The sequence below is a fragment of the Citrus sinensis genome, chromosome 9, assembly GCF_022201045.2.
Source record: "Citrus sinensis cultivar Valencia sweet orange chromosome 9, DVS_A1.0, whole genome shotgun sequence".
NCBI lineage: Eukaryota > Viridiplantae > Streptophyta > Magnoliopsida > Sapindales > Rutaceae > Citrus > Citrus sinensis.
In genome coordinates this window covers 3452182-3473762 of record NC_068564.1, presented here as the reverse complement: position 1 = coordinate 3473762, position 21581 = coordinate 3452182, and the positions used below count along the sequence as shown (strand labels likewise).

Sequence of the window (21581 nt, the reverse complement as noted above, 5' to 3'; positions counted from 1 at the left end):
TCGCCGTCGTGTTGTCTCGTCGTTGTATCTCGCTGTCGTGTCTCACTGTCGCGTTTCTCTCCATCGTGACCCGCCATCGTGAACCGCCATCGTGATCATCCGCGACGCCGCTAGGTGAGTAAGTTGAATTCATGAATTGGCAATTTGTTCTGTAATTATTTCCGACCAATTTGTTATGTAATTACCCATAAAACCAGCAGCCTGCAGCCTTGATCGGTCCTGTTGAACTTTTAAGTTGTAATTATAAATTGTAATTATAATCCAATTCACTGCTTTTTAAGTTGTAATTACATGAATTTTTGTCATTAGATGCATTCCGCTAGATTGAATTTTTATTTTATTTTTGTGGTGATGGAAAGAATTTGTTATAGATTAGTAATTATATATTAATTAACGATTAAAAAGAGTAGTCCAGTGGATGCTATACCAGCTTAGGGATTGATTTCTTTGTACTCACGAATTTAATAATTTGTCCCGCTGTATGTTGTAAATTGATTTCTTTGTACTCACGAATTTTCTTTTCTTTTACTTGAGGCTTGTTGCTGCATTTTTACTTCAAAGTCATGGTACTTTTACATGCCCTTACCCCTTTGTTTCTTGAAGATTCAAAGACGTCTTCAGCTAAAATTTTAACTAGTTTGCAAAAAATTTCTTACTGCATCATGTGAACTAGTCAATTGTTATAAATATAATAAATTTCACATACAGCTCAATTTAATTTATTTATCTAGACATTCAAACACACACACACACAATGGCCAATAAAACTTGTTATATTCATAATGATTATGTAGTTACCATAAATATTATATTTTAATTGCAACTTGTTACACATTTAATTTAGGTCATTATGTCAAATTCACTTGAGAATTCTCATGTTGGCGAAGAGGATACAAATTATGACATTCCTCTTGAAGGGGTCCAAGAAGTTGAAGGAGTTGAAGAGGCATCCCGTGATGATGATGGGGGTAGAACAAAGTAGTAATAAAAAAAAGCGAGGTATGCGAGAACCTTCTTAGGTTTGGGGACACTTTACCAAGGTAACCATTAATGGTGAATTGAAGGCGAAATGGAATCATTCTCAAGCTAAGTTGGTAGCATCCGGTCATAATGGAACCTCACATTTGGATAGACATTTGAAAAAATCATGTAAGGCAAAGGGTGTTCCCTCAGTTCTTGATAGCTTACAAAAAACTCTTAGCGTGACGAGGAAAGATGATGGAACAAGTTGTATTGAGACGAGAGAATTTGATCCAATTTTTGCTCAGCAAAAGATAGCAACCTTAGTTGTAAAGCATGAGCTACCACTTAATTTTGTGGAATATGAGGCATTTAGGGATTTGATGTCTTATGCCAACCCTTTGGTGAAGAATTTGAGTAGAAACACTTTAAAGAGAGATTTTTAAATTGTATCAAACTGAAAAGGCAAAAGCAATGGCTTTGTTGGAGAATAATGATAGTAGGGTGGCAATTACTACAGACATGTGGACTGCGAGTAATCAAAAGAAGGGGTACATGGTTGTTACGGGACATTTTGTGGACAAGTCTTGGCGGTTACAAAGTCGAATTTTAAGGTACTTTTCTTGTTACTTGATATTTATTTAAATTCAATTTAATTAATTCTAAAATTTAATTTTTTGGTAATGAATAGGTTTATATATTTGCAAAATCGATATTATGTTTACTTATTTCTAATTCAATTTAATTAATTCTAAAATTTAAATTTTTGGTGATGAATAGATTCATATATTTGCAAAATCAATATTATGTTTACTTATTTCTAATTCAATTTAATTAATTCTAAAATTTAATTTTTTGGTAATGAATAGGTTTGTATATTTGCAAATCGATATTATGTTTACTTATTTCTAATTCAATTTAATTAATTCTAAAATTTAAATTTTTGGTGATGAATAGATTCATATATTTGCAAAATCGATATTATGTTTACTTATTTCTAATTCAATTTAATTAATTCTAAAATTTAAATTTTTGGTGATGAATAGATTCATATATTTGCAAAATCGATATTATGTTTACTTATTTCTAATTCAATTTAATTAATTCTAAAATTTAAATTTTTGGTGATGAATAGATTCATATATTTGCAAAATCGATATTATGTTTACTTATTTCTAATTCAATTTAATTAATTCTAAAATTTAATTTTTTGGTAATGAATAGGTTTATATATTTGCAAAATCGATATTATGTTTACTTATTTCTAATTCAATTTAATTAATTCTTAAATTTAAATTTTTGGTGATGAGTAGATTCATATATTTGCAAAATCGATATTATGTTTACTTATTTCTAATTCAATTTAATTAATTCTAAAATTTAATTTTTGGGTAATGAATAGGTTTATATATTTGCCGGCTCCACATACCGCTGAATTTCTTTCTGAAGCATTTTTTAAATGTATGTTGGATTGGAATGTGGATAGAAAGATATCGGTTGTAACTTTAGATAATTGTTCCACCAATGATGCTATGGTTGATAGGTTGATGGGATTGATTCCAGTTGATTCTATGTTAATGGGTGGGAATTTTTTTCATATGAGGTGTGTGGCTCATATTTTAAACCTAATTGTGAAGGATGGGATGAAAGTGATTGAGGACTGGATTAAAAAAGATTAGGGATAATGTGGCTTATTGGACGGGCACACCAAAGAGGGTAGAAACTTTTGAAATGGTTGCGCGGCAATTACAAGTTAAGTGTGAGAAAAAGTTGGTACTTGATTGTGTAACTAGATGGAATTCTACATATGTTATGCTTGATGTTGTTGTGAAATATAAAATAGTCCTTTCGAGACTGCAGCAGCGCGACAAACACTACACCTTTTTGCCAACAGATGAGGAATGGGAGATGGCTGAAAAGATGTTGGAATATTTGCTGCCGTTTTACTCTATGACAGAGTTATTTTCAGGTACACAATATCCCACATCTAATCTTTTTTTTCCAATGATATGTGAAATGAGGATTAATTTGGATGAATGGGATCTTTCTAGTGTGCCTATGGTTAGAGAAATGGCTGGTCAAATGATTATGAAATTTGATAAATATTGGGCCCAAATTCATGGGATTTTGGTGATGGCAGTTATTCTTGATCCGAGGTTTAAGATGCAATTGGTTAATTATTATTTTCCACAACTTTATGGTGAGGGTGCTGCAAATGAGATTCAAAGGGTGCGCAATTTAAGTAATGATTTGGTTAAGTTTTATGAAATTAAGAGTGGGAATGTGAGTGATGCGGTTGTTGGTGAATCTTCTTCGGCCGATGTTCGTTTTAATTTTAACTTAGGAACTGGCCGTAAATTTTCTGATATAAAGAAGTTTGAGGCATTTGCAAGCCAAAACAGTGAGACCATTGTATCGAAGTCCGACCTTGAAGGGTATTTAGAAGAGCCTTTAATCAAATCCACTTCGGACTTTGATATTCTGAATTGGTGGAAAGTGAACCAAGGCAAATACCCTATTTTGGCTCAAATGGCTAAGGATATCTTAGCCATTCCCGTGACAACTGTTGCCTCTGAATCGGCATTTAGCACTGGAGGTAGAGTCTTGAACCCACATCGGAGTAGACTTCATCCTATGACATTGGAAGCGCTTATGTGCACTCAACATTGGCTATGGGCAAACTCCAAAGGTATGAATATAAATAATGTACAAAATAATTGGTTTAGTAATAATTTTATAAACTTGAATTATTTTCTCATTTTCTTTTTTTTTATAGGTAAAATTCTCGAAAGTGAAATTTTTAATGGAGAGGAATTTGTGGATGAAGATGAAAGTGGCCCGCAAGTGTTGGAGTAGTTCTTTTTTTTTTAAAAAAAAAAGTTTGGTTATGGAATTGAATTATGAGTTTTTATTTGTATTATTGTATAAGACTTTTTTTTTATGTTGGGTTATGGAATTGATTTGGTTAGAATTGTTGAAAAATTACATTGTGTGTTTTTAATTTAATTGTATTATGTATTTTTAATGTTGGGTTTTGGAATTGATTTGTGTGTGAAATGGTTTTGGAAATGATTGTGGAATTGAGAATTGAATTGTGACTGCATATCAGCCTTATTGTTATTTATGTTTAAGTTAGTCATGTGCTTCTCGTGTGACCTTCAAATTGATTCCATTGTGGAATTTCCATAAGCATCAAAACGGCATAGCATTTTAGTGCTTTGGTGGTTAATTAATTGAGGCATGTGGACAGCACATGAGCAGCTTGGAGCCTTGGACAGCAATCTGGAAATGCAAGCTTAAGCAATCTGGAAATGTAAGTTGCAATCTGGAAATGCAAGCTTAAGCAATCTGGAAATGCAAGTTGCAATCTGGAAATGCAAGCTTAAGCAATCTTGAAATGCAAAGTTGCAATCTTGAAATGCAAAGTTGCAATCTGGAAATGCAAGTTGCAGCTGCATTTCAGCATTTGGAAAATGGTTTAGTTAGGGTCAGGCTTAGCCTGACCTGATGTTGGCCCGATTCGGGTCGGGCCCGACCTGACCCTAAATAGATAGGGCTTTTTTAGGGTCGGACTTTAGTTGTTTTCTTTCCTATGTATACGTTATACAAGGAGTCACTAAGGTCATTCATTACATAATTTTTACACAAAAAATCTGAATAGTGCCATGCATCAATTGCACTTGCAATTTGAATATCTGTTTCACCCTCTTTGGGCTTAGGAGCATCCTCGGTCAAGAACCTCGCAAGGTTCAATGTGGTCAAGTAAAAGAATATCTTTTGCTGCCACCGTTTGAAATTATGGCCATTGAATTTTTCAGGCCTTTCTGCATGATTGGCAGGAATTGCCACAGAGGCTGGTTCTTTCACAACAGTGGGTGCAGCAATGGGGACATATGGAATATCATCAACGATTTCAGTTGTCATCTCAATGATAATTATAAATCGCCTATGTGAGAGAGAAGTGGGGCCGCTTCAAAGGGAGCTATAAAGGGTTCAACTCTTAGAAACTCTTGCAGAACCAGACAGATGTTCAAGGCCAAAACGAACATAATCATGAGAACTCAACAGTGTTAGGAGAAATACCTATGTGTAGTATATGATCGTTTACACTAATGGCAGAACAATTCAAAGACATCGCGTCTACTGATCAGTTAGTAAAGTAATTATACTATTACAAGGGAAGATTCAAAGGATAACACCTACATATCTTGTGCTAGGTATCAATCCAATAAACTCGATCATTAAAAGTCAAAAATAGTTTTGATGTCAAAATTTAGCGGTTTTCCTGTTTTTATTGCCAATTTTCATTCATGTGGGGGATTGTTGAAAAAATAGCATAACATGCTATTTTGAGGGCACATTTTGAGTGGGTCCCACTTAACGAAAGTGGAAAATATTGTGAGATTCGGATTCTACTCCGTTCATACTTCAAAAGTATAATCTTATTTTCTCAAAATGGTGCTTGGGTGAATGAGAAATTGTCTCTTAAAGTTCACCCTTGAAGTTGAGAATTTGAAAGGAAATGAGGCTTATCCCACATGGGAAAAAGAAGCATGGGAATTAGTGTTTAAATATAAACACTTAACCATGCATGAGTAAGAATTATAAGGATAGAGGCTCTCTCCACACGAGTGTGCGCAAGGGGGGTACAAATCCAAGACCGATTTGGTTGAACTCGTGTGCGCCCGCGCATCCTGCGTACACGAATGTCGGCCCAAAATCATCTATGCAAACTTGGCACATTTTAATTTCCTTTTGAATTTTTGTAACAGTTTAATGTTTTGAATTCAAAGAAATTTGAAACAGCTTTTGCAATTAATTTGTAGCTGTTATTCACGTTTTTTTTTATTCAAGTTTGAAATCAATTCATGGCTGTTATAACAATTGATTAAAACATATTGAATTCGGAAATTCAATACCAAAGCAACTGTTACATCCTCCCTTGAGTATAAAAAGGCATATTCACTTCTGTTTTTACACACTCAAAAAAAAAAAAAAACAAGCTTAAAGCATACTTGCTGTTTGTCCTTCATCCTTCTTCGTTTTTCTCTAATTGAGTTTACTGTGGTGGTTCGCCGGAATTTTCAGCCAATGCTTGACTGAAAATTCGTATCCGTTGTATCCTGGGAAGCAGATACCAGCATACCTTAAGCACTCCAAATAGGCGGTAAATCTGTTTTAAGGAGATTGTTTTGTGCAGGCCTCGGTTCCATTGCATTTTCTATTTTTGGTTTCTTCTCTCTTCTGTTACGCTTTCTGTTTCTCATTTGAAACTTTCAGTACCTTGTTTTCGTTGCTTAGCTAATATATAATTTGTTATCTCACTGTTTTGTGTTTTTCTAACAAATAAATATTTCAAACACGCTTGTAAAGATAATATTTTAAAGAAACTATTGTCAACGAGAAAAGACAAAGCATCATCCTTCATTGTCAAAGTAGCATGACAATCGAGAAACAAATAGATTCCAGCAATAGGATAATAAATCCTTCTTAATTTTTTTATTAACCATAAATTAAAAAAAATTATTAACGATAATAAAAAACAAAATTATTTTTTATTTTTTCCTATTATATCGCTCAATGCAATTGATATTTTTTTTTCTAAATTTTATTTAGACACATTTAAAATGCAACTTAAAGGAAAATTACAACAAGAGATGAATTGTCTAGAAAGTTCATGACCCTGTTAGTTTGCACGTCGGGGTGTGAGACTTGTGACACTATGTTCTTCCCCTAAAGCGTGGATAGTAAAAATTCCTACTCGAACTTTGGCTCAATCAACCCAACCCGAATTTAAGGATTATGAGTTAGGTTCGGTCCTAAATATTAGGGATCAATTAAATTCCAATCAAGATTCGGGTCTTATTTGAGTTGATCCAACCCAACCTTAAATTTTGGAAAAAAAAAAAAGACACGAGATTTATTTATATTTATTTTATGATTTATTTAATTATATGGTTGAGACCTTGAGTAATTTTTATATTTATGTTAAATTTTAATATATATGAGCAGTTATGTTCATTTTTTAAATTTTAAATTATTTAAATATAAAAAAATCTTTTAAAAAAATTATGGTCGGGCTCGACAAAGCCTGACCCAATTTGAGGACAAAAAATTTAAGGTTGGGTTTGACTGGTTTTTTTTTTTTTTTAATAGTCGGGCTTTTGTTTAAGTGATCGGGTCGAGCGAAGCCCAAGCCCGAGCCCGATCCATTGGCATCCGCACTCGAAAGTAGCATTGTGGTAACAGGCGTTTTCCATGCTACTACGAGCACCCAAATAAAACCCTACTTTATGTTAGGGTTTATCAGCCAATGCGAGGAGTGGTTTGGGGTTTTAGAGAAAAGCTGTCAATTTTACACCATTCCTGAACCAATTTTCACTGAGAAAAAATGGGTTTTTGGGGTCAGTTTCTCTCTTTAAGTCCCTCTAATTAATTTAATTTATTTCAACATACATTCTTTTATAATAATGATTTCTCTGTTCAACTTGTTTGATTTGTGAGAATTCATAATGGGTATTTTGTAAAACCCAAGTTTAATTTAAATAATTCAACTTTGGTCTTACCTTTTTTTCCCCCAATTAGGGATTGAAGTGAAACCAGGAAAAGCTCATCCTTATCATTCGGACAATGTGCCTGGAAAGCTTCATGTAACTCAGGTATGTTTACTTTGTCACTTGTGTTAGAATGTTACACTTTCAGCTTTTGTTTTTAATTTTTATTTTGGTGTTTATATGCATGCTGCAGTTTTCATAAGATGGGGCTTAAGATATGTATAACAGGGTCTCTGATATTTTTGATATACGGGCAACAATACACTAGATAAAGTTGGATGACGTAGGAGGGTTTATGTGGCCGTGGTTAAGGTTTAGGGTTGTTAGTTTGTCTTAGGTGATACATTATGTGTGTCAGGTTTTTGTGGCTATGTAGATTTTATTAAATGATTTAGACGTTTGATATTCTGTTAAGTTGGATTAACACCCTGATTGTTTCTACATTGTCACTTGAATGCTTATGTTTCTTGAACGTGTTAAAACCTACATTTGGAAACTTTTTGTTTTATGTTGTATTGAATTCAGGCAACCTTAGGCCTTGGTTCATCGACTGAGAAGAGCATACTTCAATGTTCTGTCGGAGATAGAAGCCCAATTTTCTTGTGTTCTTTGTTACCAAATAAGAATGAGTCTTGCCCCTTGAAACTTGAATTTGATGAGGATGATGTGGTGGTCTTCTCAGTAAAGGGTCCACAAAGCATCCATCTTGCTGGCTACTTTGAGGCTGAGAGTGGAGATCACCTTCGAGATGAATATGATTCGTATCCTTTTTAATTAATTAAATTGGAATAATAAATTCTCAAAATTAAAGTATTTGTTTACTTAATCGTAGTTTTCAAATTTGCATCCGTTCCGTGGTATTCTTGTAATCCATTACCTTAATGCAAAGTGATTCTTATGGGGAGGACATTGCAGAGACTGAAACAGATGAGTCATCGGGATTTGATACTGAGGATGAATATGGGGATGACTTCATTGACGACGACGACAATGAAGAATTCTACTCATCTGTTCCCAATAGTGGAGGTAATTTACCATTCTCTCTCTCTTTCTTTTTTCCCCCTCCCTTTTCTTTTGTTGTAAATTTTAACTAATTGGAGCTGGAAGATTCCTTTTGTTGTTATTGATATGGTGTTCAGCCTTTCAACATAATCTAATGATGTTTCAAATGTTAATAAGATCCTAAATGTGCTTTTGTTCTACTTACAAATTTCTTCAAGATGATTGCTGGAGGTAAGTTACTCTACTGAATGTATGGAACTTATGGAGCTTCTTTAACTAAAATATTATAAGTTAAACTGGCAGTATAGAATTCATTGCTTTTTTTTTTCCTTCTTTTGTGTACTAGCAGTTCTCTATTGTTCCATTGTAGCGGTATTTTTAGTTTATTACGTGCGCAATGTTTTTGCCTCATGTATTCATTTTTTAATGTTTGTTTACTGGATTTTTATCATATTGTGGAATATTCTAATGTTTTGATTTGCAATTGCTCGAGTCCCTAATATGTTTGCATTTTGTTTTTTTTTCTTTCTTTTCTGGCAGTTGTAATTGAGGAGATAGAGGATGATAAACCAATGAATGGAAATGATCAACCAAAACGCCTAAAGAAGAAGGATGTATCAAGTGAGTCTGAGCGACAAATTGTTGTCAAGAATGCTACTGGTGTGCCAGAACTTGAAAGTGAAGATGAAGATGGCTTTCCTATATCTACCTCACATAAAAGCAAGGTAACTTCTCGAGAGGCCCAAGTGATGGCAGATGAAGAGAATGGTGAGAAAACTAGTGAAGACTCTGAGAAGAAGAAAGCAAGCAGTGATCAAGATACAGGCAAAAAGAGAAAAGTTAAAAGTGCGGGCCAAGATGGGCAGCAAGAAAGGTGAGATAAGAGGCCATTGAGGGGGAGTATATGTGCAATCAATTCCTAATTATATTGGACTTTCAATTTTGTCATCGGGTTTCCTGTTTGGGTAACTCAGAGGCGTGGTAATTCTGGATTCAGTAAGCAGGGATGCTTGCTGAATACTGGATTAATCATACTGAAGTGGCTTCTAAAATTGATTTCAGGAAAAAGAAGAAGAAGAAGAAACAAAAGGAAAAGGGTGAAGACGAACAAGTTTACAAAGGCATCACTGATGATGAGACCAATGCTGTTTTAGATGGTGAAAATAAGCATGACTTGAAGAGCCAGAATGTGAACCAGATGTGAGATTTGCCATCTTCCATTCTGTAGTATAGTATATTCACGCTTACATGGCGATGTATGAGTAATAGGAATGTGTTCTGACTCCAGTTCTATTTCTGCTCTCATTGTTTTACTATTTGATATCCAAATTGATTGGATGAGATGTTTTCTCCTGCATGAGATTTTTTAGACTTCACCTACTAACACGTTTCAATGTATAGCATGAATAAAATATTGTGGACTTTAAGGTACATACAATATTATTTTCTCTCAGATATGCCCATTCACATTGTTGGTTGGAGATTTATATGTTACATATGTTTATATACTACTGTTGCTCATAATTTACTGGGAATTAAATTGAGCATGAGTGCTTTATGCATAGCAGGGACCTTGACAATAAAGCAGATGATGCACCTGGTGACAATCTCTCTGAGAAGAAAAAGAGGAAAAGGAAGAAGAAGAAGGCCCAGGAAAATGAAGGCAACACAAGAACAGATCAAACTATTTCAGCTGTGAAAGAAAAGAAGGAGCCTGCTTCAGCAACTGAGCAGGTGCAATCTGAAGCTAAATCTTCTCAAGTGAGAACCTTTCCAAATGGATTGGTTATTGAGGAGGTTGCGATGGGCAAACCTGATGGCAAAAGAGCTTCTCCTGGAAAGCAGGTTATTATAAGTTCATCAATTTTCAGATTACTTGACTACCTATGTTCTGACTCAAGTATTTTGTCCCATCGATGATGATATTTTTTCAGTTCTTGCTTTTGTTTGTCTGGGCTCTAAATGTTCCCTTATTTTCATCATGTACTTACAAGCTAACCAATATGAGAACACTAAAAACAGATATGTTGTTGGATAATAGAAGAATCAATATACATAAAATCTAACGAGGTTCGCTGCAATAATTGGAAATTAGCGGACGTACATTGCACTTCTAATTTCTGAATGTGTTGTTTGCTTTCAGGTCAGTGTCCGATACATTGGCAAACTAAAGAAGAATGGAAAAATATTTGACTCTAATGTGGGACGAGCACCCTTTAAGTTCCGCCTTGGTAATGTCTTATCAATACTCTAGAAGGTGGATAGTTTACTTGTTTATTTGTTTATTTAGGTATTTTCTTTCAATCTTGCAGGTGTTGGGGAAGTTATAAAGGGATGGGATGTTGGGGTCAATGGTATTCCCTTCATCTAGACTTTTCTCGTTGTTTGTATTTAAATTACATTTAATGCATTTATGTGCTTTTCTGTTCCAAAATCCTCAGGCATGCGTGTTGGAGACAAACGGAGACTTACAATTCCTCCATCAATGGGGTATGCAAAGTCAATATTTCAGCATATTTAATTTATCATATCCTTTTTATCATCCAACCTTGTTCCTTATTTTGGTGAATCATAAAAGTTACTGCATTTCTTAAGGAATCTTTTGTTTGTCCTTTGTCCTTGATATTTTCAGTGTGGCCAAACTGGGTTTTGTTTTTATTTTTACTTATTCAACTTATTTGGCTAAGTGTTTTTTTTTTTCCCTCTTCTCTGGTTACTTCCAGTTATGGGGCTGAAGGTGCTGGTGGAAAGATACCGCCAAACTCCTGGCTTGTGTTTGACGTGGAGTTGATAGACGTTCGTTGATTGGACTGTTTATGTGTTCCTCATCAGTTTTGGAGTTATTATTTACTGCTAAATGGCCAGTGGACAAGATGGATCCAGGAGTTTTGATGTGTTAAAAAGAGATTATCGGTTTCTTTTTGCAATTGTACAAGTTCACCGTCATCATATGTCCCAATATTGAGTAGTTTGATGTTTGCCATGTGAGAAAAAATTGTGTTTTATCATTGAAAAATTAAAAACGTGTTGAAATAGTGCTATGTTCCCTCAGTTGAAAGAAAGAAATGACAAAAATTTTGGCAACTTAAACATTGTTGCATGCTTTTTGGTCTGCACTTTGATATGTCTCATCTAAAAGTAGATTGCTCGTATTCGTGTTCATATCTAAAAACACTCATAATGAATAACTGGGATTCTAATGGTGGTACTCTAATTTTGGTAAAGCCAAAATTAAGTGCATTTTTTCAACTCTCCTTGTGGGTATTAGATGATGTTGAAGAAAGGTCATACTCATTTCACTGAATAATTGCAGGATCATTGATAAATATGTCATGAGAATTCTGATACGTGAATGTGCAAAAGTGATGCCATGAACAGAATTGTGAGGAACAGGGGCTTTTGTGAATTTGAGTTGCCGTTGATGATCTTACATAAAATTCAGGGGTTATTTTTACTTTCCTCCCCTCAGCTTTGGGCTTTTTGCACTTAGATGGTCAAGATCCATTTATTAGTAAAGACTCCCCTACCGTCAGTTAATTTTGTAGTTGACTGTTAGTTGAATTCAAAAAGACTGAAATACCCCCAATTGGATTTTCAAGACTGAACATGCTATACATTTGGCGCGAAAACTATAACAACCATAATATTACCATTATACCCCTTTAAATTGGGTTATTTACAATTGCATTCAACAAATAAAATGATAATTCTATTTGGGTAATTTTCACTGTTGCAATTTGACCGTTGGATCCCAACGGTCACATTGCCACAGATTTGCCTATTTAAAGGCTTAAATACAGAGCTTTGTTCACAAGCATCTCTACCTCTTCTTAACACTTTGCAAACTCAACTACATTTCTCTCAATCTTTCAATCTCAACAACATGGATTCAGAGGGCTCAAGTGCAGTAACTAACAAGAAGAATAGATATAATAAAGGCAGTATGAAATGGAGGAGTCAAGTTAATGGAAATCTGATCAAGTTCAGGAACTTGAAATGCGATTGCAGAGTACGTGCTGCTATTCGAATTTCAGAGACTGAAGATAATCCAAACAAGCTATTCTACAACTGTCCTTATGATGCCTGTGACTTTTTCCAGTGGTGGTGTCCAGAACCAAGTGATTTCGACAATGGTGCATTCTTTGAAGGTCATAGAAGTTTTACAATAGCACAACAACAAGTGCAGGTAGAACTTGAAGAAATACTAAGTGCCCTGAATGAAGTGAAGATTATACTGAAAAAAACTTATCAAACTCAAAATGTTTGTGACCAAGACTTAAGTGATGTGCATAAACTCACTTCAAAGAAAACCAAACAAGGTGGGGTGATATGTGGGCTGCTGAAGGCTGTGCTCTGTTTGAATGCCTTTTTTTTTTTACTGAGTGTTCTTGTGGTTATTTTCCTGAAGTGATTAACCTAAATTACTAGCATGAATTTTGTAATAAGTTGTACTCTAACTACTGGAATGAGTAATGATAAGATGAAAATTTAATGAACTTGTAATGCTCTATTTTCAGAATGCTTATCTTTGCTAACTAAGTGTATATAATGTGAAGTATCCTGTTTGATTTGAGCATATGGCCTAGTCTTCAATACTGCATTTCCTATGTAATAACTTAACATAAGCATTCTGCACATATAGCTAAAAATTAAAGGGATTACAATACTTTAGTTATAATAATATCTATTAACAGTAGCAAAATTAACTTGTGAGTTAAACTTTAACAGCAACAAGCAAACCAATCCAGAACGAGTGAGAAGAGAATCCATTAATTGCATTCCAGCATTAAAATTCTTAAGCAGTATCATACATAGTTACATTCAAGTAGCTGTCACAAAGCATGAAGCAGTTGAATATAAATAGTTTCTGGTAAACTCATGTATAATTTGCAGGTATTAACCAAGCAAGCTTATCATATTACTTGTCTTTGGCATCACAATAATATCATGTACAAAAAACAAAATAACAAAAGGCTCAAACCTATAGTCAGTCTGAGTAAAAGATGATACACCAGCTCCATTCTTCTGCCCATGACAAGATGTTGTATCATTTGATCCCTTCAAAAAATTAGTTAGTGGGAATAGTCTTGATCTGCTTCTCATGCTGGATGCTATCACTTTAATGGTTTCATTCTTGAGTAACATGTCCTGGCATGAATAAAACAAACACTTACATATGAAAATTAAAAAAAATAGATGATGATTACTAAAATTATTTAAAGAATCGTGAATAAAACTCACCATTGTCATGGACAGTATGCTGAGATAGTGCACTGCAAGCAACCCTTTGAGTTATAGGCTGATTAGAATTAGAAGTGCCTTCACCATTCACAACCTATGCCACACCCATTACATCATAAGCAATTAAATTAATTAAATTTAACTACTAAATGAAAGAGAGATGATAATTAACCTGTTTGCTAGATACTTTTGTTCTTTTGCAGGTTCTCTTGTTATGACCCCAATGCTCACACTTAGAACATTTGACACTTGAACTCCTCTTGAATGTAGCTGGTTCATTAGCTTCTTTCCTCCTCTTGATCTGTGGCCGGCCAACAGACTTGATAATTATAGGTGGCTGCAAATTATCATGTAGAACCAGTGGCCACATCTTCTCATCAGGTAAAGGAAAGTATTGATACTTGTAGGTGTTGATAAAAGCTGGACATTTCAGATAATTATGGATATAATCTTCAATGTTGAGCCTTTTTGCATCAATGGAACAAATACTATGCTTACAAGGTAAGCCGGATATCTGCCATTCCCCACAATTACAAGTTTTTTTACCTAAATCTACTACGAATACTTTACAGAGATCTTCCATCACTTCGAAGGTGTTTTCATGACCAAATATCACTGTTAAACCTCTCGCTGCAGCTCTTGCTTCCACAATCTTTCTCCTAACAAGAGGTGGTAGATGTCCATTCCATTTCTTTGCATCCTCATTCCTTTTATGAATGAGTTTCATAATCTTTCTCCTTATCTCTTCGAGCATCCTAACAATAGGCATGCCTCTAAAACTGTTAATCCAGTTATTGAATGATTCAGTCATGTTATTGGTCACATGATTGCACTTGGTGTGGTTAGGAAAAGTGTGTTTAGCCCAATATACAGTTGGAATGTTCATGAGCCACCGGTGAGCTGCATCGCTGATTTTCTTCAATTCCTCAATGCTTTCACTGAATTCTGAGTAGTTTGGACTTCTACATGCCTTCCAAAAGACCTTTTTCAACAAAGTGCCAGGAAACTTTTGCTTGAAATTGGCATAAATATGCCTACAACAGTATCTTTTGATTGCATTAGGAAACACTCTATCAATTGCATTGATCACTCCTTTTTGTCGATCACTCATGAAACATAGGCCTTGTCCACCATTACAACCAATCTGGTCATATAGCTTTTCCATGAAAAACTCCCAAGAGTAAGTGTTTTCACTCTCTACTACACATAAGGCTAGTGGATATATACCATAATTAGCATCAATCCCAACTGCAGTCAATAAAACTCCTTTATATGGCCCTTTTAGATGGCAGCCATCAACCCCTACAAACTGTCTACAGCCTTCAAAAAAACCTCTCCTACTTGCATCAAGCATCATGAAAAATCTTTTAAATACTGGGTGAGCTGTATCTCCATTCAATTCCCTCTCAATAGCTACTGTGGATCCAGGGTTATACTTTATCAAAGCTTGTTGGTATCTACTCAGTTTGCTGTAACTTTTCTTGTGATCTTGGCCAAGTAACTCAAGTGCTTTTTGTTTTGCTCTGTATAACCTATGCACACTGCACTCAATGCCATACTTTTTCAAAAGCTCAGCTGCTATTAACTTGACACTGACTTCGGGAGTTGACTTGAAGATATGAAGATAAGTGGCTGCAATCCAGGTTGAAGTAGCTTCTCTGTTATCATCATCAATCCCACCACATGTATGAACATCACATAGGGTCTTAATTTGAAATGAGTTGCTGTTCCAGTTTGGACTAGCATGAATTCTCCATGTACATCCTGACTTAGCACATCTAGCTGTCACTCTGGCTTTTTCATTTTTAAGTCTATACAATCTGAAGCCATTTCTGATGGCATATACCCTCAACACCTTCCTAAACTCATAAACATCTACAAACAACTGACCAGGCCGTAGAACAAGGTTATCTCCATCTTGTGTGAACTCAAATCCACCTGAATTGGTGTCATATCTCACACAAGCAGCAATTTCCTCATCAAACGAATCAAATTCATCACCAGTCTCATCACCTGACTGATAATCATCAAGAACATAGTCACTTTCTTCACCATCTGATCTTGCATTCTCTTCATCACTTTCTTCACCATCTGATTTAGAAGTATAAATTGTGTCAGTTGAACCTTTGCCATTTTTCCCAGAATTCTCAGAGCTAAAGTGTACTGTCATATCATCTTCGAGTAAATAACCACTCCGAATACTGAATTGCGTCATATTATTCTCGTTGTTAATTTCTTCAACATCATCTAGTTCATTCCAATTAATTTCAGGATCGGCATTGAGGTTGACAGAAAACTGATTTTCAGGAGTTATCTCAGTCACCTTGCCATCAACTACTGCTTCAACATCATAATGCACAACACTGTAATGCAATAAAACAACATAAATAAATGCTATTAATGTTAAAGAAAAAGCTAAAATTTAGTAAATAGAAAATGCAAAGTGTAGTTGACTGGTAGTAGCACAAAAATGCAGCACATCATCTATTTCAAGCTTATTAAAACTCACTTTAAAAATTACATAATGAATATTACCATATGCTTGCAAATGCATAATCAACCGTAACATAAGCTAAAACCATATGCTTGCAAAATACCCAAAATGGCGTTGGAAAATTTATTCTCGGTTTTATGTTTCATAGTTCCATAAACATTATCAAAGATGTGTCAATGAACAAATAATGAAGCATAAACTTGACATTTACAAACAACTCACCATAATATCAATACGCTCTAAATGGAGCAAAAAAAAAAAGCTTGATTCAAAACTAACCTATAATTAATTTCAACATACCGATTCAAATCTTTCGAGCATCGGTGAAATTCAGAGCGGGACATGATGCGGATTTAGTATTTCTTCTTCACTTCACCCAAATAATAGATACTGCTTTGCTAGAAATTAAAAAAAAATTTGCCTTCTCAACAGAGCTTTCGTCGTCTGAGCTTCATGAAACTCAGCTTCATGAAAGAGAAACGTGCAGTTTCAGAGAAAAGAGAAAAAGTTTTTAAGCTTTGATTTTTTTACAATTTTTTATTTATAGCAATTATCACAAGGCACGATTTTTTTCACAATGATTTGACAATTCACTGGGCTCATGTCAACTAAAATGTGAAAAAGTTAGCTTGTCAAATTAAATTACTAAATTGCCCATAACTAACCATATGAGATTTACCGTTTGCATTCCGTAAGGGGGTTTTTACTAATAAATGAATCTTGGCCATTTAAGTGCAAAAGACCCAAAGCTCAAGGGAGGAAAGTAAAAATAACCCTAAAATTCAGATCAAATCCGGCTCCAATATTAACATTTCTTATCAGCATAATCTGTTCATCATCTTCAAAGATAATCATCCATGAAAGCATGTGGTACTGATTTTCCATCTACCAGAAAAATGCGACCGACATTTGAAGTTGGCTCACGAACATGATGATACATACAACGAAATGTTACGGTTGAGGCATTGCTATAAACGTGTATGTCTATATTAGAATTTCATCTATGAAAACTGTTCCCAGTAAAGCATTCCAACCTCCAAAAACACGTCGAAGTGCCATTGGTCACAGGCAGATAATGGATCCTACTTTAATGCGATGTCAACATTTACCCCTAAATAAGTGCTTCCAATTGCAATTGGTTTGAACAACACCTTATGCTTCGCACTCAAAATACATAAATGTCATGGCTTAGTATGGCTCCACTGGTGCCCTGAACTTTGTCCCAGCATAAATGGCTGCAGGTCCAAGCTCTTCCTCTATCCTGAGGAGCTGCAATTCAGAAAATGATAGTTGAGTATATGACTCCTGGATATTGAGCTCCCATAGATAGAATGCAAGACCAGATTACTATGGTTTTAAGTGCAAAGATGGAGATGAAGAGATGGAGCTCTAAAAATATCTTCTCGAGCAAAGAGCAAGACATTGCTTATACCTGATTGTACTTAGCAAGGCGTTCTGATCTGCAAGGAGCTCCCGTCTTAATTTGGCCCTGTTTCAAACATTAGCAAATATTGGGACAAATTAGCTCGGGCAACAGAAAACTTTAAAATGCCTACAGAAAAACTAAAAACCTTGAAGCCACTTCAAAAGGTAGTTTATGTGAAGAGTAAAGGCTTTTCACACTCTATATCTATTAGCTTACTTCAGGGTACGTTATGTCCTAAGACTCATTTTTAATTAATCCAATGTATTTATAATAATAATAAAAAAAACTTTTCGCAAAATATAAATATAATTTTGAGCATGAACACAACATATTAGAGTAACCCACATGTCCACCCTTGAAAAACCAATCTTGAAAGTGGAGTTTCTGAACCAACCAAATAAATTCAATGATAAAACAAAGAAACACACCCTTGACTTGGAAAGAACACTTACGGTTGCCAACCCAACAGAAAGGTCTGCTATGAAGGTATCCTCAGTTTCACCACTGCATTGAACAAGAGAATCACATAAATAATGAAATGGTATATCCCATTAATTTTTGTGCCAGAAAACAAAACCATGCCATACCTTCTATGGCTTGCCATAACACCCCAACCAGCACGTTTGGACATTTTCACAGCTTCAATACTTTCAGTTACAGAACCAATTTGGTTTACCTTCCCAGTGAGAAATAGGAAGTCAATTGCAGTGATCCAAAAGCTACAGATAAATAAACCTCAAAACATCATGTAGAAAGAAATTCTAGATCCACTTGAGGATGGCAAAGGCTGCTGGTACTACCTTCAATAAAAGAGCATTACAAGTCTTCTCCTTAATAGCCTTCTCCACACGCTGCAGCAACCATAATATTTTATGTTAGATCTCGCAAGACAGCTAATTAGATATTTGTTCCACAGTAAAGAGGTCATCACCTTCGGATTTGTGACAAGGAGGTCATCACCAACTATCTGCACATGCCTTCCAATTTTACCTGTCAGCTCTGCATGGTGCTCCCAGTCATCCTGATCAAATGGATCTTCAATGGACACAATTGGATGGTCAGATATGAATGACCTGTACACATTCTTCAAACCGTCTCCTGATACTTTTTGTGATCCATCATTGTTCTGCATGAAGAAATAGTCATTTTCTCAGCTATTATAAGAAAATCATATATTTCAGCATGCACTAAAAAAAATCAGAAGTAATGTCAAAATTTGCATATCATCGTGCAATAAAAAATGGATATAAACCATTGACAAAAGTAAGATCAATACCTCTTCCTTGAAGTTCAAGTCATAGGTCTTATCCTTGCTGTCATAAAATTCTGAAGCAGCAACATCCATCCCAATCACAATCTGCAAACAACGACAAGAATCAGATAGCAAGCTAGCACCATGTATAGAACAGGTCAAGCAATGCAAGATTTGATTCTGTATATGAGAGGTATAACGAGGAAATCACACTAACCTTCCCAATGTATCCACCTTTTGCTATGGCAGTCTTCAGCAGTTCAAAGCCCTCATAGCTTTCCTGAAAATTAGACATAGTAAGTCTTCAGTCCAGTGTCAACGCACATATAATATTAAAAGGAAATTCCATACTTATCACAAACAATTACTTAGAAAGTAATTGTAACTACTGGTTAAACCAAAAAAAAGAAAAAATAAATAAATAAAACGACCAATTATAAACCTGTATGTTCGGAGCAAAGCCCCCTTCATCACCAACATTTGTGGCATCTTGTCCGTACTTCTTCTTGATCACAGCCTGCAAGAACATACAAGTAGCAACTTTCACATGATATGCGTGAAGATAATGCACCTCAAACAGTAGCACAAAAGTGAAGAAGCGAAAAGAGCGGAACAAACACCTTCAGATGATGGTACACTTCAACACCCATCTTCATTGCTTCCTTGAAAGTAGATGCCCCAATAGGGAGAATCATAAACTCCTAAAGACGAGGGAAAAAAGGAAATTGTAAAAACTTCAATTATAAAAGGGATTTTGACATAGTGACAGAAGTTCTTAGAGCAACATTACCTGCATTGCCAGCTTATTGCCTGCATGTGAACCTCCATTGATGACATTAAAAGCAGGAACAGGCAAGACCAGAGTCTTGTTTCCAGCAAGATTGGCAATGTGCTGCAAGTAAAGAGATAGAAGCTTAATGGATGTCTATAAAATCTGACAAATCAGCCAACCGCTTGCATACCTGGTAAAGAGGGATCTTCTTCACCATAGCACCTGCTTTGCAAACAGCAAGTGACACTGCCAATATAGCATTAGCTCCAAGCTGAATAAATCAAAAGAAGAACAACATGTCATTAATCCTTAAAAAATTGAAACATCACGGAAAGCCATAATCAGGAGAATAATATTGAAAGAATGACATACTTTCTGTTTGCACCAGCCCCATTCATTAACTGTACCGTCAAGCTGTTGCACCATGAAATTGTCAATCTGAGTCTGCTGTGTTGGGTCCTGTATATGCAACAACAACAGCAACATACTAACATAAGCATCGCTAGCTACAATCTAACTATGAATTCTTTAAAGAATATATCAAATGTAGAAGTTTCATAAAATACCTTGCCGACCAAGGCAGGACCAATGATTGAGTTCACATTCTGCACAGCCTGCAAAAAACAAACATAAATAATCTACTTAGGCTGCACAGAGCTTAAGACCGAGAGTTTTTTTTTTTTTTTTTTTAAGCATAAATCAAATACCTTGAGAACACCCCTTCCATGGTAATCCCACCCCCCATCTCTCAACTCTAATGCTTCGTAGATACCTTTTATGATTAAATCAGACAAGCGTAAACAAGAAAACAGCAAGTTATAAATTTATCTGTAAAACAACAGTAGACTTCCCAAGTAATATTTCAATATTTTCATCTCAAGTCGTGGCACTCATCTGTTGGATGATCAATATTGTAACTTACAAAATTACCTATTACTCCTTTCCTCTATAGTTATGGCATTCTACTCAATAATTTATTAAATCTAAAACTGAAAAAGAAAGACCATCGTATGAGTGACTGAATCAGTCACTGATTCATCCATGTTCATTGTCCAATACTAACACAACAGAACAATCAAAACCGTCATCATTATTTATTTAAATACCAGTTGAAGCACCACTTGGGACGGCAGCCCTGGCCAAGGTTCCATCAGAGAGACTCACATCAACCTGTTTAAAAAATTGCCTCGTACATATATATTATTATCATCGTTATCAAAGAATAAAAGAGTACTTGTTTTTTTCTCTTATTTTATGATAGATAAACGATCACATTGGCGAAAAAAGGAATAACACTTACTTCAACGGTGGGATTTCCGCGACTGTCGAAGATCTGACGAGCTTTGACGGCGTTGATCGTCGCCATTTGTTTTCTATTTCTTCGCTGCTTCAACGAGGATTACTAGCGAACTGGCTCGTCTTTGTTTGGAGAGTTGTACATTTAACGAGGTCTAGTGGCAATAGCATGCAAGCGTCCGTCGCCGAGTGATTGAATCTCTGCCGTTCATTTTGGCATTGGGAGGGTCACGTGGATGCTCGTGATTGGCTTTACCTTGTACGCACATAGCGGGCCGCTAGTGGAGCGAAAGTGTAGAAGTTAGAACTGAAGGGATATGCGTGTTAATAAAAGCAATCTCTCCCTTTGCTTGCTTTTTTTCAAAACCTTGAGGGTGAGACGTGTTAATTACCAATTTCAACACTTAAGTGATTAAGTTGGGCTTCTTTGTGGTTTGGGCTTAGTGCTATTATTTGAACACTCATTAAGCCCGATTCGTTTATACACCCCCGATCTCACCCGGCCCGTCAATAGCCTCAATTTTACTCACCCAAGTCTCTTCTTTGTATGGTATCACATTGCAGAGTCATCGTATAGTACGGCG

General features: G+C 35.4%; 3 protein-coding genes across 3 annotated transcripts; 1 reads left to right on the top strand and 2 right to left on the bottom strand.

Moving 5' to 3' along the window:
* Window positions 1-7200: 7200 nt before the first annotated feature.
* LOC102621921 (peptidyl-prolyl cis-trans isomerase FKBP53) lies at window positions 7201-11606 on the top strand. Its single transcript, XM_052434391.1, has 11 exons — window positions 7201-7364; window positions 7546-7619; window positions 8040-8275; window positions 8404-8540; window positions 9057-9390; window positions 9579-9716; window positions 10085-10361; window positions 10660-10747; window positions 10829-10870; window positions 10958-11006; window positions 11240-11606. The coding sequence occupies exons 1-11, from the start codon at window positions 7352-7354 to the stop codon at window positions 11319-11321; spliced, it is 1470 nt and encodes a 489-aa protein (XP_052290351.1). The 5' UTR covers window positions 7201-7351; the 3' UTR covers window positions 11322-11606.
* A 1662-nt stretch (window positions 11607-13268) lies between these two features.
* On the bottom strand, window positions 13269-16723 carry LOC112497627 (uncharacterized). The gene is made up of 4 exons (XM_052433138.1): window positions 16552-16723; window positions 13930-16120; window positions 13758-13851; window positions 13269-13664 (listed from the first exon to the last, which is right to left on the bottom strand). Exons 1-4 carry the CDS (start codon window positions 16593-16595, stop codon window positions 13645-13647), a joined length of 2349 nt encoding a protein of 782 aa, XP_052289098.1. The 5' UTR covers window positions 16596-16723; the 3' UTR covers window positions 13269-13644.
* A 404-nt stretch (window positions 16724-17127) lies between these two features.
* On the bottom strand, window positions 17128-21163 carry LOC102622213 (enolase-like). Its single transcript, XM_006490185.4, has 17 exons — window positions 21002-21163; window positions 20808-20871; window positions 20409-20473; window positions 20268-20315; window positions 20074-20160; window positions 19892-19972; window positions 19720-19821; window positions 19550-19630; window positions 19372-19446; window positions 19147-19209; window positions 18954-19034; window positions 18609-18803; window positions 18478-18528; window positions 18265-18353; window positions 18130-18181; window positions 17684-17740; window positions 17128-17520 (listed from the first exon to the last, which is right to left on the bottom strand). The coding sequence occupies exons 1-17, from the start codon at window positions 21065-21067 to the stop codon at window positions 17440-17442; spliced, it is 1338 nt and encodes a 445-aa protein (XP_006490248.2). The 5' UTR covers window positions 21068-21163; the 3' UTR covers window positions 17128-17439.
* Window positions 21164-21581: the final 418 nt, after the last annotated feature.

Excerpts from the sequence above, each read along its gene's own strand:
- LOC102621921 (XM_052434391.1), top strand. Across the intron at positions 10,748-10,828 it reads ACCCTTTAAGTTCCGCCTTG|GTGTTGGGGAAGTTATAAAG; the intron begins GTAATGTCTTAT and ends TCAATCTTGCAG. Across the intron at positions 10,871-10,957 it reads ATGGGATGTTGGGGTCAATG|GCATGCGTGTTGGAGACAAA; the intron begins GTATTCCCTTCA and ends CAAAATCCTCAG.
- LOC112497627 (XM_052433138.1), bottom strand. The coding sequence starts at position 16,595 with ATGTCCCGCTCTGAATTTCACCGATGCTCGAAAGATTTGAATCG. Across the intron at positions 16,121-16,551 it reads TGCTCGAAAGATTTGAATCG|TGTTGTGCATTATGATGTTG; the intron begins GTATGTTGAAAT and ends ATTGCATTACAG. Across the intron at positions 13,665-13,757 it reads GCATACTGTCCATGACAATG|GACATGTTACTCAAGAATGA; the intron begins GTGAGTTTTATT and ends TATTCATGCCAG.
- LOC102622213 (XM_006490185.4), bottom strand. The coding sequence starts at position 21,067 with ATGGCGACGATCAACGCCGTCAAAGCTCGTCAGATCTTCGACAGTCGC. Across the intron at positions 19,973-20,073 it reads GGGGCTGGTGCAAACAGAAA|CTTGGAGCTAATGCTATATT; the intron begins GTATGTCATTCT and ends TGATTTATTCAG. Across the intron at positions 19,822-19,891 it reads AGAAGATCCCTCTTTACCAG|CACATTGCCAATCTTGCTGG; the intron begins GTATGCAAGCGG and ends CTTTACTTGCAG.